The sequence below is a fragment of the Colobus angolensis genome, unplaced genomic scaffold, assembly GCF_000951035.1.
Source record: "Colobus angolensis palliatus isolate OR3802 unplaced genomic scaffold, Cang.pa_1.0 Scaffold196, whole genome shotgun sequence".
Classification (NCBI taxonomy): Eukaryota; Metazoa; Chordata; class Mammalia; order Primates; family Cercopithecidae; genus Colobus; species Colobus angolensis.
In genome coordinates, this window is record NW_012115110.1 from 2718256 (window position 1) to 2739444 (window position 21189).

Here is a 21189-nt window from a genome sequence, read left to right on the forward strand (position 1 = left end):
GGTGATCCTCCCGAGTAGCTGGGACTTCAGTTGTGTATCTCCTCACCCAGCTAATTTTTGTAATTTTTGTATGTGGAGACAGGGTTTTGCCATATTGCCCAGGCTGATCTCAAGCTTCTAGGCTTAAGAGTTTTCCTCCTAGGCTTATTCCTCCTGCCTCAGCCTGAAATTACCGTGCTGGGATTATAGGCATGAGCCACCACACCCAGCCTAGCCAATGAATTTTTTGAATGCTGAATAAAACTTGCACATACTGCCTGCTCTTGACCATGTTAAAAATATGTTTACACACAGACAGCACCGGACGCAGGAGTGAGGAAATCATCACAGTGATGCTCGTAGGAGGAATCGTGGTGGATTTCCCTTCTCCTTTCTGTCTCTCTCTGTGTAACTTGGGTCCACAAATGCCATCCTCGAGAATACTTCTCCCAGGTGCCGTGGCTGCTGCCAGAGGCACCTCCGGAGTTCCTGGCCAAGCTCCCTGGGCTTCTGCTTTGACACCTAAACCTGAGGGTGACTGTGGGATTCAGTGTGGGAGCACAGGATGGAGGGTCAAAGGAGAAGCCTGGGCATCTTCACAAGTCCTTGGGTTTACCCTGAGATTCAGGAGCAAGTCACTGTTGCCCTAACTCTACTCAGCAATGCTGCAGAGTGGAAGACAGGATGCCTCTGCCCTGGGTCCTCAGCACAGATACAGCTGCAGGCAGAGCCTTGCAGGCAACCTCTAGGTGGGACCCTTGGTGCCCTGCACTGATGCCCTGCAAGGAGGTGGTGGGAAGCCAGCTCCCATCCCATCCCCTTGTGACTGGCCCACAGGGGGTTACACAGGGAAATTAACATGAATGGAAATTGTCACGTCCTCAGAAGTGACTCCAGGAGGGAGCTCAAGCCCCCCTTCCCAGTGAGTCCCTGTTATGGGGCCATGTTTCCTCCTTCCTCTTGACAACATCTCCAAGGTGCACACCAAGTCCTCCTGCAGATGGGCTTGTGCAAAACCAACTGAGGCTCGGTAGACACACTCAGGCACAGTGTCTCGATCAAAGGTGATGCCACTGGACAAAGCCTGGCTCCAACTTCACTCTGCACCCCATCACCTGACAACATGCATGTTGATGGGGTATGCTTTTATCACCAGGAAAGAAAAACACATTTACAAGCATCCACAGCTGCTAACAAATTGAAAGAAAGATAATATGACATCACGAGCCTCCTGCTGGAAGAATGCGTGATCACTTACGAAATAATCATACGAGAAAGTTGAACCAGAATCTGAAGAAGCCTCTAGAACAAAGTACTAAAGAATTAAAAATAGAGGACAGAAGAACACAAGAACCAACGTCACAGAGATGTAATTCCAAGAATCCTGTAATCAGCAAAAAATCAACTTCCACACTGTGGAAGACTCAGTAAGGGAAAGATCCTCTTTCTCTAACAAATACATCGAACATAAAAATAAACAAAATTTAAGGGAAAGCCTAAAGACTGAAAGAGAAGATGTGAATCTGTTGCACAATCTGGACTTTATTTGGATTCCTCAAACAAACATATCGAATCAGGATATTGATGACACCGCTGGGAATTGGAACACTAACTCTTCAGGGATGTTAAAGAATCATTAATGCTCTAGATGTTATGATGATATTATGGTTATGTTTTTAAAAAATCCTTATTTTTTAGAGATTCATACTGAGATATTTTCATGTCTGGAATCACCTTCAAAATGCAGTAGGGGTTGGGGACATACACTGAAATTGTGAAAGTTGAGCGGACAGGAATCCATAGATGTTTTATATTTTATATGTTTGAAATTTTGCATTTTTAAAAAAAGAAGAGAACAGACACACTCTGCCGAATAGGGTTCTTTCCAAGTCCGCTGGAACCCAAAAGCCAGAGGAAGGGAAAGAATGGCATAGCATGAATCAGGATCAGGAAGGTGAGAAACAGCAGGGGCAGGGAGACTCTGGTAGGAGTGCTCACTCGGAAACGGTGGAACTGAAAATAACTGCACACACATGACCGTGGCTGGGAAATCTTGCCGCCACCTCCACATCAGGTGTGGGGCCGCTTCTGTCAGAGTGATGCAGCCATCCCTCACCGAGGTCTCTTTGTCCCTGCCCAGCTGGTCCGTGGGGAACTGGAGTGCCTGCAGTCGGACATGCGGCGGGGGTGCCCAGAGCCGCCCCGTGCGGTGCACACGGCGCGTGCACTATGACTCGGAGCCAGTCCCGGCCAGCCTGTGCCCACAGCCTGCTCCCTCCAGCAGGCAGGCCTGCAACTCTCAGAGCTGCCCACCGGCATGGAGCACTGGGCCCTGGGCAGAGGTAACCTGGGCGAGGTTGGCATGGGTGGCGGCAGGGCCCCTGCATGATCTGCTCTGTTGCGCGTGGTCCTTGCTGGGTGCTGATCCTGACTGTTCTGTGCAGTGCTCACACACCTGTGGGAAGGGGTGGAGGAAGCGGGCAGTGGCCTGTAAGAGCACCAACCCCTCGGCCAGAGCGCAGCTGCTGCCCGACACTGTCTGCACTTCAGAGCCCAAGCCCAGGATGCATGAAGCCTGTCTACTTCAGCGCTGCCACAAGCCCAAGAAGCTGCAGTGGCTGGTGTCCGCCTGGTCCCAGGTAGGTGCACCCTGGTCTCGGGGGAGCAAGGCTGACCAGATTTCCCCACCAGGACTGCCTCTTCTCTCCTGGTTTTCCTCTTCCCGCTCCTCTCTCTTCTCCCTTTTTATCTCTTCTTGACTTCCTTGCACTGCCAAGTTTCTGGTCTGCCAGCTTCGGACCACCCTCTCGGCTTCCATCAACTTCATGGGGTTGCTTAATCTCCTTTGGCTTCTGAACCATGTCCTGGGGGCATCTCATACAGTGGCATCCATGTCCTTATCACTGGTCCGGCGTGGAGCAGAGGACGAGAGGGTTGAGGGGGTGTGAGCGTGAGAATAGGGGATCACGTAACTCCTGGGCAGGTGTAGCCACACTCCAGGAAATGCGTGGCTCCTGGAGAGCAGGAAGAACATGGGCTGCTTGGAAAGAAACAGTACCCATCTCCTGAGACAAGTTTCCGGGGGCAGCTGTTCTGTCTGTGAAAGGAAACTCTCCTGTTAGTTTTATTGAAATCGATCACCTGGTGCTGCAGGAGGCTGGGAAGCCCTTTCTTCTGCACCATTCAGGAGCTGTCCTGGACCCCTTCATCATGGGAATAACACTGGAATCATTAGTTTGGAATACTGATGGTTTCATGACTAGCTTTGGACCAAATGGTTCCAAAAGCGCTTCGGAAATCTTACACCCCACAGCGTAGTAACAGCACCACCAGCCAAGCATGAACCTGTCTGAACGGGGTGTTGAGAGATTACTGTAACCCAGAGCTGCGCCTCTGTATTGCCACAGCAGTTGCGGGAAGAAAGCTCCTCCCTGATCCCACGCTCCTCAGGGAGGGACCCAGGTCTCATCAGGCACTGCGTTTTCCCCACCCTCGAACGATGCCTTCTCTGTTCAGGTTGGTAGGAAGTGCCAAGCAAGGCATTGAATCCTGTTGAGACACTGTTTCAGTTTGTCACTAAAAAATAAGAGCACCCTGGCTCGCTTAAGTGAGCTTGCCATCGCTAACAATGTACTTCAGGTCCTCTTTCACCTGGAGGGTAGGAATGAGTGTCCCATAGAACCGAATGCACTGTCATTGAAAAACACACATCCCTGGGTGCATATCCCTAGAGGCAGAGTCTGCAGAAACTAAGTGACGTGGGCTGCATAATCTGTGGGCTGTGTCCAGGTAGACAGTCCTTGCCCTGAAATTTAATACATGCACACACACACATCCCACACCACACACACACACATGCCAGAGCTTCTCTCTTAGGCCTGGATCAGCGAGCAGCCAAGAGGAGTGCTCCAACTCCTCTCCGTCTTCCATCAGGATGCACAAAAAGCACACCTGTAAGCCTAAAGATGTGAGTGCGAGGTCAGGACCTGGGCGGGTGTTGCCACCTGGGCTTCTCTGCTGGGGAACCTGAGGGCACTTCAGCCAGAGGTCCACTGGAGCTGCACAACATTGTCCACTCTACCCCAGCAGGAGACAGCAACGCCAGGGGCCGGGACCTCTGCCCCAGAGACCCTCCATGCCCAGTCTGTGATGGGACAGTGTACCTTGCTCCTGTGTGTTCTCCTGGCGAGCGGGGGCTGCAGCCTCCCGCCTGGGCTGCTGGTTTGCACAGGGCACCTCTGCATAAGCAAGGGTGTCTGCAACTGGAGCAGCTCAAGCTTAGAGCCTGCCTTAGCGGGGAGCTAAGGGATTTGCTCTCCATGCACCCTTCCTTTCTTCACAGGCAGCACTCGGATTCCTAGGGAAGATTGTGAGCCCAGAGTTTCTTCTACCTGCCCCTGCTTTGGGAACCAACATCACTGCAGCTGGGTGGGTCAGTCCATGGAGCCGTGGTAGTTACCACGTGTACTTATGTATTAAGTTTCAGTATGTTCCAATATCAGTGACAGCCCAACATTTTAATTTTCCAGTGAAATGGCAGCTTTAGAATTATTCCCTTCATGGTTTCTGACTGTCCTGCCTCTACTTATGCCCCGTGATGCCCTCAAGGTCCTCTTATTTTTAATGATAGATTCTATAATGTCTCTTAAAAATGCTAAGGCCCAACAATTTTCACTGAATGTTCACACTTATACAGATGTTCAAGCGGATAGCATTGATATTTTAACCCACAGATTTTGCAAAAAAAGAGATTTTTTTTTTCACGGATATCTTTTGTTCTCCTATTTGTAGTGCTCTGTGACATGTGAAAGAGGAACACAGAAAAGATTCTTAAAATGTGCCGAAAAGTATGTTTCTGGAAAGTATCGAGAGCTGGCCTCAAAGAAGTGCTCGCATTTGCCGAAGCCCAGCCTGGAGCTGGAACGTGCCTGTGCCCCGCTTCCGTGCCCCAAGCACCCCCTGTTTGCTGCTGCAGGACCCTCGAGGGGCAGCTGGTTTGCCTCACCCTGGTCTCAGGTAGGGGAGGCGCTCGGTTCCTGGAGAGTGGGTGAGCTCAGCTCGGGCCTGGGGTTGGCACGTGGCTCCCGGGGATGCTTCTGCGAGGGTGTTTCTCCAAAGCTGGCCAAGCTACTGCATGAGGTTTGCTTTCCAGAGCGTGTGCGGGTGGCCTGGTTCCTGGGTGTGGGTGTGGCTGTCTGAGGATGGTCTCCAAGTGTTGCTGAATCTTTTAGGGCACATGTGTTTTTCTCTAAATGTCACCCAATGAAGTATAAGGAAATGCAATGCTTTGGGTAAAATCTGGGCTGAATTCCCCAGAGATGAGTGTGACCAGGAAAGGAATGTGGGCCCTGGAATAAATAGGTGGTTGTAAGTTTAGGGTTCTTTTCAGCCCACCCTCGGCCCTCACTGTTTCCTGCTGGGGTCCCTTGCAGCCTCACACCCACATTGGAGCGGGGGTTCCTAACTTGGGGTCTTTGTTTCTGTGTTCATCCTCGTCGGAGTCTGTGCCTGCGCCTCACTCCGCCCCCTCGGTGCCGCTGGCGGTTCTGCTTTCGGGTGGTGGTAAGCCCAGACGCCCTAGGAGTTCCGAAGGCTGATACGTGGTTCTCTGCAGCTCACCGGAACCCTGTGCGCTGGCTCGTGGCTGCCCAGCAGAGTGGCACTTTATCTGGCCTTCTTTTCCCATCTCTTGGCTGGAAGAGTGAGCCTCTTTCCAATGTACACAGAGGTTCTCTGCCTGCTGCAGAGGCCCCGGCCCTGATTCTCTCGTTTTGGAGAGATGGAGGTGGAAGGAAGCAGGCAGAAGGGAACAGGAGTGACTGTGTGTGGCAGCAGCCCCCTACCTGCGCTCTCTCACTGTCTTGCCCATCTCCGTGAGGGTCCCTAACTGGGCCCTCAGGGAATGAGGGATTCCCACAGTGGAATGAAGAGGAATCAGCACAGGGACAACAGCTAGCCCCCACCGAGAGCCCCGTGTGCCGGCGCTGCTCTGAGCCAATTCCTTTCTCTCTCCTATTAGCCCTCTAAGGGGGTGACATTATCATCCCTATTTCACAGATGAGGCAGCTGAGGCACAGAGTCAGCCCCCACAGTGCTGGTGAGAGGCGCGAGCTCACCTGCTCAATGGGGGCCACACGCGTCGTCTGGCTTCGGAGAATAGTCACTGTGTCAGGGTCCTTGGGTCCTAGCGATGGTCCTGCCCGGGGCCCTCTGCTCTATATCCCCACTTCTGGGAGGCAAACAGAGGTTGTCTTTCCTGGATGAGGGCAGCAGAACAAAGACCTGACCCGATGGGAGCCTGTTGTCATGGGGACTGTCACGCTGGTTGCTAAAAAGCAAGTAAAAATGACCTCATGCGTGTGCTTCTGCTTCCCACCTTATCAAAACACCTCCACCCTCCACCAGGGTTGTGTGACCATAACAGGTGGCATTTGCCCCAGCACACCCAAGGTGAAGGCCTACATTGATGGTGCCACCAAGACGCCCATCACCAAGGGTTTTCCTGCAGCCTCCAGCTGGGCCTCCGTGGTTTCCAGCATCTGATTCCAAAGGCCACTGGGCTGTGGCCTGTGCTCTGTCACTCAGAAAAACTGTCCCAGGTCCTTGTCTCTCTCCATAGACATTCCCCAAATGATCAGCGTGGTGCCTGGTGCCGCAGGAATAACCCTATCCACAGCGAACGTCCAGCCTTCCTTCTCTGCCCACCTCTTGCCACTGTCCACAGAGAGGTCCCTGCTTGGACTCTCCCACGAGTCCTCTTCCCGGTTTGCCCACTCATCCTCCTCTCCAGGCCGCCCTGTCCTGGGTCCCTGCACTGTGCCAAGTGTTGCTTTGAGCTCTCAGCATAACGAGCCCATCCCATGGAGGAGGGAACGTCCTCCCAGGGAGCACCTCACACCCTCAACCTCCCCCAGGGCCTGCACTGAAAGGAAATATGGACAGAAGACAGACAGCTGCCTGGACACGCTTCCCATCCCATAGTGGGCCCCAAACCTAGTAAGGCCAGCATAGATCAAGGCTGCTCAAAAGCACATAGGATCCCTCTAATCCCGGCACTTTGGGAGGCCGAGGCAGGTGGATCACTTGAGGTCAGGAGTTCGAGACCACCCTGCCCAACATGATGAAACCCCATCTCTACTAAAAAATACAAAAATTAGTTGGGTGTGGTGGTGCATGCCTGTAATCCCAGCTGTTCAGGAGGCTGAAGCAGGAGAATTGCTTGAACCCAGGAGGCAGAGGTTGCAGTGAGCCTGGATGACGCCACTGCACCCCAGTCTGTATGACAGAGAGAGACTCCATCTCAAAAAAAAAAAAAAGAGAAAGCACATAGGATCACATGAAAACTATCGAAAATGATGTTTTTCCAGATTGCTTTGTTATGCTACGTGTTTTACATGTATATTCTATATATTTACATGTGTGCATATTCACACACATACGTACTCACACACACACACACACACACACACACGCATGCATAAACCACATATATAGTCATCCCTCTCTCTCTATGGGAATTGGATACCAAAATCTGAGGATGCACAAGTTCCTGAAAGAAGATGGCACAGTATTTTCATGCAGCCTACACACATCCTCCAGGTGCCGTAAGCCATCTCTGGATTGTTAATAATGCCTAATACAATGCTACACATCACTTCATTCTCATGGAGTCAATGTAGTAAGTGGTGCACTTTTTGAAATTTTGTGAAAAATTTTTTCAAATATTTTTAATCTGCAGTTGGTTGATTTGGTTGGTTGATTTCAGGGATGTGCAACCTACAGATAAGGAGGGCTCGCTGTCTTTGATATACCATATATATGGCAGCCATGCACCTAACCCATACTAAGTATTCAGGAAATGCTTGCTGAATGGTGAATTTTAAAGGAAAGGCAAATTCAGTGAACGAGTCCCGGCAGCTACTAAGATTCTGTCTTTAGAGAAGTTTCCTCCCGCAGCACAGACCATCAAAGCACATCCTTGTCTTGGGTTTTTCTTTCATTGTCCGTGGATACTGTGCATCTGTTAAGAGACCTGTCTGTGATGGTGTCATCTTTAAAAGCCAAAGGTAACCCTCGTTGGCCAACCATGTGCTTCCTGGCTGCTGACCCATGATGCAAGTGGAAACAGACACACTCAAGCACGTGGCTGGTTTGGAGTGGGCTGGAGAGTGCATGTGTGGGTTCAGGAGATCCAGGCCATGTCCTCGTGTGTGTGTGTGTGTGTGTGTGTGTGTGCGCGTGTGATCAGAAGAGGGAGAGGCGCTGCCAGAGAAAGCAAACGGAATGTGGCCAGACAAGCTCATAAAGAGTTGTGCACAGTTCACATCCCGGTCAGGTGGCCAGATCACCTAGTAACCAATTTGATTGGTTTTTTAAGGATTGAGGAATTCATGAGACGGACCTGCCAATGGGGCAAAACCCACCGTAGGCCACTCCGCAGGCAGAGGAGTGCAGAAATCGGTGCAGGTGCCTGTTGGGCAGCCAGAGTCAAGGTGTGAACAAGGGAGGCTGAGCTCAGCAACCAAGCATCCCCCGAATGCTTGGTCAGTTGGAATCACTGGTCCCTGACAGTGACCAGCTCTCCCCAAGCCTGTGTCTCTCCTCTCGTGTCCACCATCCTCCAGCTGGTAGGACCCCACCCACACTGCACAGCCCATCTCTCATCCTTCCTAGCCCCCAATTCCCTTTTCTGTGGCCACTTCCAGCCCGCCACTGGTCATCTCTCCTCTGGAGAGGTACCCCACACCATGTCTCATTGGCAGTGTCCTGAGCTGAGTAATGTCTCCAAAACTCAAGTCCACCCAGGACCTCCGAATGTAGACTTATTGGAAATAGATGCAGATGTAATTACCTGGGCTGACATCATCCTGGATTAGAATGGGTACTAAACCCAAGGACTGGCTGTCCTCGTGAGAAGACCACAGGAAGACATAGAGACTCCTCACGTGGGGAGCAAGTGGTGGGTGGCACTGGCTGTGTGATGGGTGACAGAGGCAGGCATCGGAGTGGTGCCCATATGACAAAGAACACCGAGGGCTGCCAGCACCAGCAGATTCTGGACCAGGCATGATGGGCTCTCCCTCAACCTCCAGGAGGAACCACCTCTGCTGCTCATACCTTGATTTTGGATTTCTGGCATCCTAAACTGTGAAAAATAAATTTCTGTTGATTCAAGCCCCTAGTTTGTAGCAATGATTACGGCAGCCCCAGGGAACTCACGTGGGTATTGTTTGTGTCCTTGTCTGTTTGTGTCTGTTCCTGACCCCAGAGAGGGTCAGCTGCCTGCAGGCAAGTGTCTTCTTTCGCTTTAAGTGCTGCAGAGCCCTAGCCCAGAGCCACGAGGACCAGGGGCATGTGAGTAGCAGGGGCTGGGTCTCACTAAATGCCCATGGCTTCTGCTGGCACTTGGACTTCTCCAGTGTCAACCAAGAGACACAGAATCAAGACCTCAGGGCCTTGTGCCTCGCAGCCCCTGTGGCCAGGACATTGAGAAGTGACGGACTTGCTGGCTCTTCCATTTTCGGCCTTCCTGACTCCCCTTGAACCGGAGTAGCCCCAGCTCTGCAGCCCTCTGCCTTCACTCAAACCCACCACCACTTGAGACCTAAACTCAGCACTGGCCAACTTAAATCTAGCCCTGCACGGGAAGCTGCAATGAACCAGGAGAGTTTGACATAGCAAAAAAAAAAAAAAAAAAAAAAAAAAAAAAAACAAAAAAAAAAAAAAAAAAAAAAAAAAAAAAAAATCACACATTCTTATTGTTTTATCTAAATCTAAGGGAAACAAACAAATATTTATCCAAACCGATTTAATCCACCCTGGAATCTTTCTTCAGTATTAGCTAAAATTTTACAAAAATAAAATCAGTTCAAAATCTCCTCCAAATGACACCACGCTTCACCCTGCTCGCTGGAGCTCTGGGTGTACATGTGTGACATGGCATTGCTGTGTATCAGTCTGCTTCTCGGTTTTTTGTTTTTCTTTTTAGATGGAGCCTCGCTGTGTCAGCAGGCTGGAGTGCAGTGGGGTGATCTTGGCTCACTGCAATTTCCGCCTCCCCAGTTCAAGGGATTCTCCTGCCTCAGCCTCCTGAGTAGCTGGGACTACAGCTGTGCGCCACCACGCCCAGCTAATTTTTGTACTTTTTAGTAGAGTTGAGGTTTCACCATGTTGGTCAGGCTGGTCTCGAACTCCTGACTTCAGGTGATTCACCCACCTCGGCCTCCCAAAGTGCTGGGATTACAGGCATGAGCCACTGTACCCAGTCCCCTTCCTTTCATTTTCTTCTGAGTCTGCTGTCTTTTGAGCCAGGTGAAGCAGCAAGTGAGCTAGGCAGCTGAGTCGAGGCATTTCTCAGGCAGACACTTTGCCTTCTCTGTCTGTAAGAAATGTGGGTCAGGGACAAAGAGGAAACTGAGGACCCTGAAACTGAACCCTGTCCTCTGGCTGCCAAGCCCACGTTCACCACCCCTCTGCTTACTGCAGAGACTTCAGCAAATTTAGAAAGTAGAAAACAAGGTTTATCATTATTTAACGTATGCCCTAAAATACATCTAAAACCTAAACTGCATCTTTAATAGCTGTTGCCGTTCTGAGATACTCAATCTGTTTGTCTAAGTCATTTTTACCATAAGCTGGCTGAAGTCTTTATCCCCCATGATTCATCTGCTGCGTTCTGAGGTTGTAACTTTTTCTGGGGGTGGTAATGGCTGAAAGGGCTATGTTTACCATAGCACTTGCGCCCAAGTCTCTGCCTTCACACTGTGGGAACTTGTCAGACGGTAATGAATGGCCAGGGCCTGGCTGAACTTTGCCACCAGACAGGCTTATTCTTGTGACAGTCTAAAGATCGCCGTTCCTATTATTTGGTCTGCAGGATTTCTATTGATTTAAATGTTTTGCTTATCTTCACATTTCATGGTGCAAGGCAGCGCAGGACTGATTTAAATCACTGCAGTCATTTGGGCTTAGTGTCAGGTTGTTCCCACGCTAATTTGTTCTGGGAATGGCTTGCAAGCAATCACCTGTTGGACACTGACCCCACATGTAGAGACAGGGTGTGCCCTCGGTGCTGGGCAGTGTGGGCGGCCCTGGCTCATTCTAGGAGCTCCCCACAATTTGGTCAGTTTGTGACCAGGACAGAGCACACACTGATTTGGAACTCATGGGCACTGAGGGGGCAGCAGCCATGTCAGAGAATGAATTTGATTTTCCACCGTGGCAGGTAAGCCTGCATAAGACTGCATCCTGCACCAAGCACACACAGGAGCATACATGTGCCTGTGTGTGTACACAAACACACACGGAGTGCAGGGACATCTCAACCAATGAGGCTGTGTGAGTGCTGCGCTGTCCATCCCAGAGTTATCCCCTGGACCCTGATCTAGTCTCCCACCTCTGATAATCCACAGTAAATCTGTTCTCATCATCTTCCAAAATTATGTGGTGCCCAGAAAAACAAGAACTGGCCTGCTGCTGGGTAGAGGTTACCACACACACCTCCTGAGTTTGAGGGAGTTTGTATTTGGAACCAGTGGGGTTTGTGCAAAAATTCACGACCTCGGTTATGTGGACAGCAGAGGTTTCTGTGAATGAGGCCATTGAGGTCTCTGCCATCCCATCCTGAAATGAGCATGGACATTTGGTCCTGGGATAGTGGGAAAGTTACAGGGCAGAAGCTCTAAACCCGGGGAGAGAGAGCGCACCAAGGCTCTCAGGAGGAAGGGGAATAAAGAGGGGGACTTAGAGCAGGCCTCTCAGGAGAGACTTCACAGTAAGAAAATAAGTGTGTGAAGCCTGTGGCCTCCAGGAATTAGCATGTGTTTGTTTATTTTCTGTTCCCTTTGTTTGAGACATGAGCTCTGCCCTGCCGAAGCCCCAAGGTGGTCATGCTTCCTCTGAGCATGCTGGAGAGAGGCCACCAGAGCTTCAGTCGAGAGGCAGACTGGCAGCCTCAAGTCCCACCAGCTCCTTTCCATAAAGAGCAGTGATGTAACAAGGAGGAATTGCTCCAATTAAAAAAAAAAAAAGCCTGGACGTGGTGGCTCATGCCTGTAATCCCAGCACTTTGGGAGGCCAAGGCGGGCAGATCACGAAGTCAGGAGATCGAGGTCATCCTGGCTAACACGGCAAAACCCCGTCTCCACTAAAAATACCAAAAATTAGCCGGGCATGCTGGCGGGTGCCTGTAGTCCCAGCTGCTCCAGAGGCTGAGGCAGGAGAATGGCATGAATCCAGGAGGCAGAGCTTGCAGTGAGCCGAGATCGCACCACTGCACTCCAGCCTGGGCAACAGAGCAAGACTCCATCTCAAAAAAAAAAAAAAACAAAAACAAAAAAAACAAAAAAAACTAGAAGCAAATGTTCTTATACAAAATACATCTCTTTTATCTTATTAATGACTAAGAGTAATGATTGACTTCCTATTCTTCAATAGTGGTTCGTGTAGTTGTGTGGTTCATCTCTGGTACATGAGCTGCTGAACTCTCTAAAAGCCTGGAGCCTGCCACTGAAACAGGAGCATACAGAAGATTAGGAGGGAGAGGTTTTCTAGTACTTCAGCACTCAGGAAACTTGCTGCTTAGTCCATGTCTTGGATTAGACTTGCTGGAAGGGGGCTGGAGCTAATGCTCTCTGCAGAGCCTCTCTTAGAGCGTGAAAAAGTCAACAAGGTGGTCTTTCAGGTGAAGAAGAAGCTGCCATCATTCTTGAGGAAGAATCACCGAGTCCTAAGATGACCAAAAGGCCCTGCTTGCAGGACTTTGGGGAGAACTATCCCCCTGGACACTGCATTGATGCTTTTCCACTTCCAGTTTCCCAAATTCAACAGTCTTGGCAAGAGCCCCTGGGCTCACCTGGGACTGGCGTCAGGCCCCAGGTAGACAGCTGGGCAATGCCGCATACCCCCATGAGGGACGCAGACCAAGAGGCTTACTAAGGCACTGGAAGATTGGGTGGCTGTGGGATGACCAGCCCGATGATGGCCATGGGAGCCTGCAATGCTTCTGCATCACACTCTGCTCCACGCTCCCATGGGGGATGAATCAACCCCAGTCATTCAGATAGGACGCCTGCCAAGGCTTACCCTTCTCTGCCCCTGGGGAGTTTCCACAGCTGGAGGAGAGGCAAGCCTTAAAGACAGGTCCTCACAGACGCTGCAAAACTGTGTGCACAGAAGAGGGGTCTATGACAGGAGAGAGCTCTGTAGAACTGGGGGTCACGCGGTCCTCTGCAGGGTGTGATAGGGTGGGACAGGGTGGGGAACCATCTGTCTAGAATGATGGAAAGGAGTCTCAGTCTCTCTAATGCTTGCAGTCAGGCCACACGCTGGCTCTATGCACCACTTTTGTTAGATTAAGATGTGGCTGAAGTCAGTTCCGAAAATAAGAAAAGGCAGAAGAGCTTTTTCCAGTGTAACTCTGAAAACCTAGGGCGGCGGCTCTCCTAGCGTGGCCCCCACCTGCAGTGCAGCAGCAAAGTCACGGTTAGAAGTGCAGGCTCTTGGGCTCCACCCAGACTGGCTCAAGCTTGAGCCCTTTTGGAGTGGGGTCCTGTGGTCTGTTTTAATAAGTCCTCTGGGTGATTCTAATGCACATTCAAATTGGAGAGCTGCTAGTCAGGGGGTGGAGCCACCATCATGGGGGTTTGGACAGCTGGCTCTGACAGTGGATAGGTAGGAGGTACAGGTGCAGGTCACCATGACAGCACAGCCCAGTGTCCCCTCTCACTGTGCCATCGGTAGGATGCTCAGGTTGGATCCCATGAAGCTGGAGGAAGAAGCACTAAGCACTGACTTCCAGATCCAAATCCCAGGCCCCCCTTCCACTGAGTAGTATGTTTCCCTAAGGTGCTGTGTCATATGACTTACCCACTACACCTGTCGGACTGCAGCCTCCTGGACACTCTCAGACCTGCCTGTCCCCTCTGTCATCACCCAGGAGTCTGTGACTGTCAAGGTTCCAGGTGATTTTTAGGATCCATCTGTTTGGAAGTCACAGATCCAAGGGAACGTCTGGAAGGTGAATTCTAAATGGCTGTGCAGAGTTTTAAGCCATCGTATTTGTGAGACTGAGGAACAACTTGGATTTCTTTTCTTCCTGGAATGAAAAGTGAATAAACATTTTCAAGTTTCTTCTTTTTCATCCCCTAGTATATCACCATCTTTATCCATTCAAAATATTTTCAAAATGTGCAACTGAACATCTTTCTTTCATCTTACATAAAGAAATGAAAATTTTGGGAAATGTGGAAGCTTTTTTCCCCATGAATTTTTTTCACGGGAAATTGTACAACTCTCAGGACTAGTGCTTCTCACACCTCCTATGCATAGGAATCATCTGGGAATGGCGCAGATTCTGACGCTGTGCGTCTTGAAAGCAGGGATACTGAGAGTCAGCCCTGATAACAAGCTTCCCCCCAGGCCCCTGTGGCTGGGCCAAGAACCTCACCATAAGTAGCAAGAATTTTCAACTGCCTTAAGGCTCGGGGCCAAGTCGATTGTGTTCATCACTTGTATCAAGTGCCTAGAACAGTGCCTGGTACTGGGGAGGTGGGCAATTGTATTAGCCCGTTCTCACGCTGCTAATAAAGACATACCTGAGATGCTCAATTTATAAAGGAAAGAGGTTTGATTGACTCACAGTTCCGCAGGACTGGAGAGGCCTCAGGAAACTTACAATCGTGGTGGAATGGGAAGCAGACATGTCCCTCTTCACATGACAGCAGCAAGGAGAAGTGCTGAGGAAAGGGGGAAAAGCCCCTTACAAAACCATCAGATCTTGTGAGAATTCACTCACTCGCTATCACAAGAATAGCATGGGGGTAATCGGCCCCATGATTCAGTTACCACCCTCCTGGTCACGTGGGGATTATGGGATTATGACACTTAGGGATTATGGGAACTACAGTTCAAGATGTGATTTGGGTGGGGACACAGCCAAACCATATCAGTGATTAAAATCTGCTGAATAAGTGAATCAGTGACAAAAATGAATCAAACCACATATTAATTATTTTGAAACTGTTTTAATGATACAAAAAAAACCCCAAAAACAATGGTGAGATCTCTTGATTTCTAATTGAGGCATATCTTAAGCAAGAATGGAATTCTGCCTGAGTTGCTTATCGTAAAATAAATCTAACCCAAGAAACAAAAGATGTTGTAGACACTGATGGAGGCGGATGTGACCAATGAGTTCCTGGGACCTGCTTTCTCAGCAGAGTGACCACAGCCCCAAGGTTCTCGGTGCACTGCGTGAGCTCAGAGGGTGTCTGGAATGCAGACAGTGGAGAAAAAAGGCGGAAATGTGGTTCTGCAGAATGTTCAGAAAGATGTAATATGTGATGGGCAGCATCTGGCTCTATCCTTGTGACCCTGATAATTCTGAAATCAAACATGCATCTCCCCACATTATTTTTTCTAGTTTCCATAATCATATATTGTTGACAACTTTTGCTAAAATTGGGTTTGAAGCAAAGGGAGTAAGCCTCCCAGATATGTTCCAGACACATGCTGAGGGGCTCAACCATTCTTCATCCAAAGAGGAAAAAAAAGCCAGACAGACAGTTTCAGCTTCTGACTTTCAGGGCCATTCGTGTCTCCAACTTTTCTCCTCTCAATGGGTAGATAAAGGTGTTTGACTGCTCCATCACTGAATCCCGTCCCCAGCGATTTAAGTCACTTTGCAAAGCTCTGATTGCAGGAGGTCCCAGAAAGTTTCAGTCCCTGGTTGTTCACTGGCAGGCTGGTTTGGGCTGTGGAGAACCAGCCCCAGGCCTGATGCCTTCACCTGCTGGAATGGTCTCTGACATACTCTCTTGTAGGTTTGGGGCAGCAAAGGGAGTCATGCATGTCCCCAGTTTTTCACAGTATGATTTTTGCATTTTAAAGCAACAGTTTTGTTGTTTTGTTTGCCCACCATGCGCCAGGACTTCCAAAATGTTATCTGACCCAGTCTTCTTGCAGGCACTCCTTCAATTGCTTACATTTTCAACATATTCCAACCCTAGCCTTGTCTGAGCACAATTTACATGATTTAGTCTAGACAGTGGGTAGTTTTATTTTTCAAATGACTCAATCACAGATTCCAGTGTCTCTGTCTCTTTAGTTGCCTGTCCCCTGATTTCTTTGCAGTGGTTGATCTCAGATGGGTCCCGCTTGTGTTCTGTGGCATGTGCATTAGGCCGGCTCATGAAAGATAATCTAACCAAGCCCACTCCCTTCCTTCCCTCTCTCTCCCTGTGCTGTTGATACTCCGAGTATTGGGGAGGCCTCAATAGGATGCCAACACCTTAGCAAAATGAGCCCCAGCAGCTGCCAGTGCCTACCCTCATGCATGGGGGGCCTGGGAATGTGGGTGATGGTGCCACTGTAAAGATTGACTTGTCAAGCTTCTCCCCATTGGACCACCAGAAAGGATGGCTTGGCAAGGGCATTCCCTGAAGGGCACTACTTCTTTCACGCTAGGCTCAGAGAACAAGCCTGCTATCCCCAGAGATGCACAAGCTTCCTTGTGGCCACGCAACCATCATTGACACACTCAAAAAGTACTCTAGACTTCCAGGCACGTCTCCTTCTATCCATACCTGAGATTAATTTTGGCCAACCACTCCCAGTTGTAGAGAGAGAGATCACCTTGAATGGTCTGGATGGAGGGGGCGGTGCTTTCAAGTGGAGAGGCAAGAGGAAATGAGGGGTTACCCCAACCAGCAGTGACAAGGGCTAGCCCTGGGGACAAGAGTTGGGGAAGAACCCAGTCCAGGTAAGTAAGCACCTTTGCGCCGGGTCCCAGATGGTAACATCAGCAACCGTGTTCTCTGAAAGACCATAAATAGAAACCAAGATGTTAAGTCTTTTCATGTTTTTCAATCAGAAGGATAACTTGTAGGTAACTTTATTGGCAGAGGAATCTAAGTTTGTTCTTCCTTGCTGCCTGTAATTTGAAGAGATAATATGCCCATCCATGAATATCAGCTTTTTAAATCAGTATACTTATTTATTTATTTATTTATTTATTTATTGAGTTGGAGTTTTGCTCTTATTGCCCAGGCTGAAGTGCTGTGGCATGATCTCAGCTCACTGCAACCTCCACCTCCCAGGTTCAGGCAATTTTCATGCCTCAGCCTCCCAAGAAGCTGGGATTACAGGTGCCCACCATCACACCCAGCTAATTTTTTTGTATTTTTAATAGAGACGGGGTTTCACTATGTTGCCCAGGATGATCTCAAGCTCCTGACCTCAAGGTGATCCATCCGCCTCAGCCTCCCAAAGTGCTGGGATTACAGGCATGAGCCACCGCACCTGTCAGTATACTTACTTTTTAAAAAAGTGAACTCAGCCCCGACAAAGCCCAAGCCCGGGAACCCTCTGTTGAGACCGTATCATCCAACTCTAGCAGTTCAAATCCCAGCCTGCGCAAATCCTGTCACTGGCCAAGGCTGTCTTCTATCTGAAAAACAGGAAGGGTTCCAGGAGCTATGTCAGCTGGTTGGTTTAGAATACTTTGCTTGAGGCCTGGCCGAGCGCATGCCTGGTGCTTGCTTCTGGAAAAGGTGAGCAGGGATGGGGTTCGCTCGTGCACATCCTGGCCAACCATAACTCCACATGCCTCTACGAGGCTCTCTTCCCCATTGAAGTCACTCTCCCCTCGCTGGCCTGCAGCAGCGGGCCTCTTAGAAACGTGGGCACACCGAGGTTAACCAGGTGCCTGAGAGCCTGGGGCCATGGTGACATGTGTGTGTTGCTCTCACAGTGCACAGCCAGCTGTGGGGGTGGCGTTCAGACGAGGTCCGTGCAGTGCCTGGTGGGGGGCCGGCCGGCCTCAGGCTGCCTCCTGCACCAGAAGCCTTTGGCCTCCCTGGCCTGCAACACTCACTTCTGCCCCATTGCAGAGAAGAAAGGTGAGTGCCTGGGGCCCCTCAGCATGGCCTGGGCATGGGGCTGGAATGTCAGGTTTCTGAGCAGTTCCTTGGAGGACGTGGAGTTAGGGTCTTACGTCTGACCTACCTTTTCTCTCTTTGCATCTTCTCCAGTTCTACAATGAAATGGTCCATAGAGCGGACCCTGTTGCTCATGATACCCCAGGACAACATAGATGGTCATGACATAAGCATGACCTCTTTCCCATATCAATGCTGTACACTGTATTTAAAGAAAGCAATCTTAACTAAAGCAGCTTTTCTCCGTAGGTTAAACAAAAACCTCCCTTATTAACTGGGTGCCCTCTAAATGCCATCCCTGTGCACACAGAAATTCCCCCAGCATTGCAGAGACAGATGGCCAGGCGCCCATTAAGGCTATTCTGAGAGATAATGTGGCTCGAGGAAGGCGAGTGGTTTGGCTCAACCGGAGGACTGGAGAATTGAAATTCAGTCAACAGAGACTCCAATGGTTAGATGCACAGTTGAGTGAGTGGGTTCAGCACAAGAAGCAAATTTCAGTTTTGCAGGAAGCTTCCAAGAAGGGTCTTGTGAAAATAATATGTTCCACAGGACCCCCATCAGACCTGGGGTTGCCTTTGTGCAGCAGCCGCGGAGTGTGACAAATTCGCTTTTATTTGCCAAACAGAGCTATTAGCTGGCAACATCAGTCACTGCGCTCGGGATCACTGAGTAATGCAGCTCTGCTCATTTTCAGATGCCTTCTGCAAAGACTACTTCCGCTGGTGCTACCTGGTGCCCCAGCACGGGATGTGCAGCCACAAGTTCTATGGCAAGCAGTGCTGCAAGACCTGCTCCAAGTCCAACTTGTGAGTCAGGACAGCTTTCCATGGCAGAGAAAGTGGCTGTGTAGCAGATAAATTTCCCACAAATGAGCTGTGCAATCTATGTCGGAATACATCCAAGGAAGATCAAAGCCAAAAGAAGAAAACCGTGTTAGGCTCTTTGACCAGGAGTGTATGTATGTACGTTTCACCGTGAGCCTGCGTGCAGACCTGTGTCCCCGCGCACACAGCCTCTCCTGTTAGGCTGAAATGTGGCACCCTGGCAGGCACAGCTGTGGCTCGTGAGGCAGAAGGCAGGCTCCACAATGGGAGAGGCAGTTCTCACCCCTGCCTGTACTGCAGCTAAATCAAGTCAAAAAGACAGGCGGGGCTGAACTTGCTTAATGTCTGGTGCCTTATAAAAAGAACGGAAGGCCATGAAATAAGGAAAACATACAAAATATCTGCCCCCAAGTTCACCAGCCTCCCCTCCCACTGGGAAGGCCCCTGGAGCCATCAGGAGTGACCAACTTCCTGAGTGGAGGTCAGGGGAGCTCCAGGAGGCTGCCCAGGCTCCTCCTCCTCCTCCCCAGCTGCTGAGCATCTCTTACCAGGAACCTGGAGCCACCGCCGGAGCCAGCGTCATCTCTAGGGCCAGGGGACTGCATTCTGATTTGGAACTTTGCCTGTGGAAATAGGAAAAGTGAAATTCCTGCTAAGGTGCTTCCATCTCTTTCAGATTCATGCCTTGAAGGAGAGATTTTTATATTTTATGTTTTATCTTTCTCAGTTATTTGCAAGTGAGTGTCCTTTTAAAACCCCATTTATTCATGCTTTTCTTTGTAAATGAAAGATCAGAAGTATAGGTTACATCAAAATCCTACCATCCTGAGAAGAGTTATGGTTCTGCTATAGCAGACGTCAGCCACACAGCCGATGTGACAATAACCTTAGAGTCCTGTGTTTTGTTTTTGTGTGTTGTGAGATTTTAATCTGTTTTTTTCTTTTTTTTTTTTTTTTCGGTGAGTCTGGCCATTTCTACAATGCCAGGTGGGAAACCAGGCCACGGGTGTTTGGGTGGGAATCTGCCCGGTGTCTCAGCACACCCCCCCTGCCATCCTCAGTGCCGCTGCTGTTCTCGTGTCCGGCGCTGTGGCTCCATTCGGAAGGGGCACCTGGATATTTATATTTGCTGAAGTTTTATAATAAAGTTTATATTGTACAGTGTGCTTCTGAACTACCTCATGATTCTTCACAAGGTTAGTTTCTGAAATCAAAGGATGGAACAAACATACTGGGAGACGGGTCTCAAAGCGGAGGAAATGGGGCTCTAGACTGTGGGAGAAAACTAGAAATGGCCTAGAAGAAAGTGCCCCTGAGTACGGAGGAGGCTGCAGGGAAGATGGTGGCGGCTGGTGATGGCGGCTTCCTGCTGCATTTAATTAAAAGGAGGTGGGACCTCCCTGTGCCACCTCAACTCCTGTTAGTCAGGCTTCTTCAGAGAAGCAGAACGAGTAGGATATCGAGAGGGTTGGTGGGGCGGGGGATGGGAGGAAATTATTTTCAGAAATTGGCTCTCAGGATTGTGGAGGCTGGCAGTTTTGAAATTTGGAAGGCAGGCCGGCAGGCTGGAGATATGGTAAAAGTTGATGTTGCAGCCTCTAGTTTGAATTCCACAGGACATCTGCCTGGCGCCCCAAGCAGAGTGTCTTTTCTTTCTTTTTCTTCTCTTTTTTCCAACTTTTAAGTTCGAAATTGTGCAGGATGTGCACGCTTGTTACATAGGTAAACGTGTGCTATGCTGGTTTGCTGCACAGATCATCCCATCACCTAGGTTTTAAGCCCAGCGTCCATTAGCTGTTCTTCCTGATGCTCTCCCCTACCCCAATCCCCCACCCTCCGACAGGAGTCAGTGTGTGTTGCCCGCCCCCCCCCCACCTCATGTCCGTATGTTCTCATCATTCAGCTCCCACTTACAAGTGAGGAAATGTAGTATTTGGTTTTATGTTCCTGCGTTAGTCTGCTAAGGATAATGGCTTTCAGCTCCATCCATGTCCCTACAGTGGACATGATCTTCTTCCTTTTTATGGCTGTATAGTGTTCCATGGTGTATATATATCACATTTTCTTTAACCAATCTATCACTAATGGGCATTTGGGTTGATCATGTCTTTGGTATTGTGAATAGTGCTGCAATGAATATACACGTGCATGTGTCTTTATAATGGAACAATTTCTACTCCTTTGGGTATGTACCCAGTAACGGAATTTCTGGGTCGAATGGTATTTCTGTCTCTAGGTCTTTGAAGAGCCACCACAGTGTCTTCCACAATGGTTGAACTCATCTACACTCCCACCAACAGTGTAAAAGCATTCCTTCTTCTCCACAACCTCGCCAGCATCTGTTGTTTTTTGACGTGTTAATAATAGCTATTCTGACTGGTGTGAGATGGTATCTTACTGTGGTTTTGATTTGAATTTCTCTAATGATCAGTGATGTTGAGCTTTTT

The 21189-nt window shown here is 49.6% G+C and overlaps 1 protein-coding gene across 1 annotated transcript in view; it reads left to right on the forward strand.

Annotated features, from left to right (window-relative positions):
- The window catches only part of ADAMTS16 (ADAM metallopeptidase with thrombospondin type 1 motif, 16), a 185399-nt gene extending 165493 nt beyond the window's left edge, over positions 1-19906 (forward strand). The window contains exons 18-22 of the mRNA XM_011940955.1: positions 2120-2321; positions 2424-2618; positions 4771-4995; positions 17729-17876; positions 18613-19906. Coding sequence (XP_011796345.1) covers positions 2120-2321; positions 2424-2618; positions 4771-4995; positions 17729-17876; positions 18613-18728 — 886 coding nt within the window. The 3' untranslated portion in view covers positions 18729-19906. The remainder of the gene's footprint in view (positions 1-2119; positions 2322-2423; positions 2619-4770; positions 4996-17728; positions 17877-18612) is intronic.
- Positions 19907-21189: the final 1283 nt, after the last annotated feature.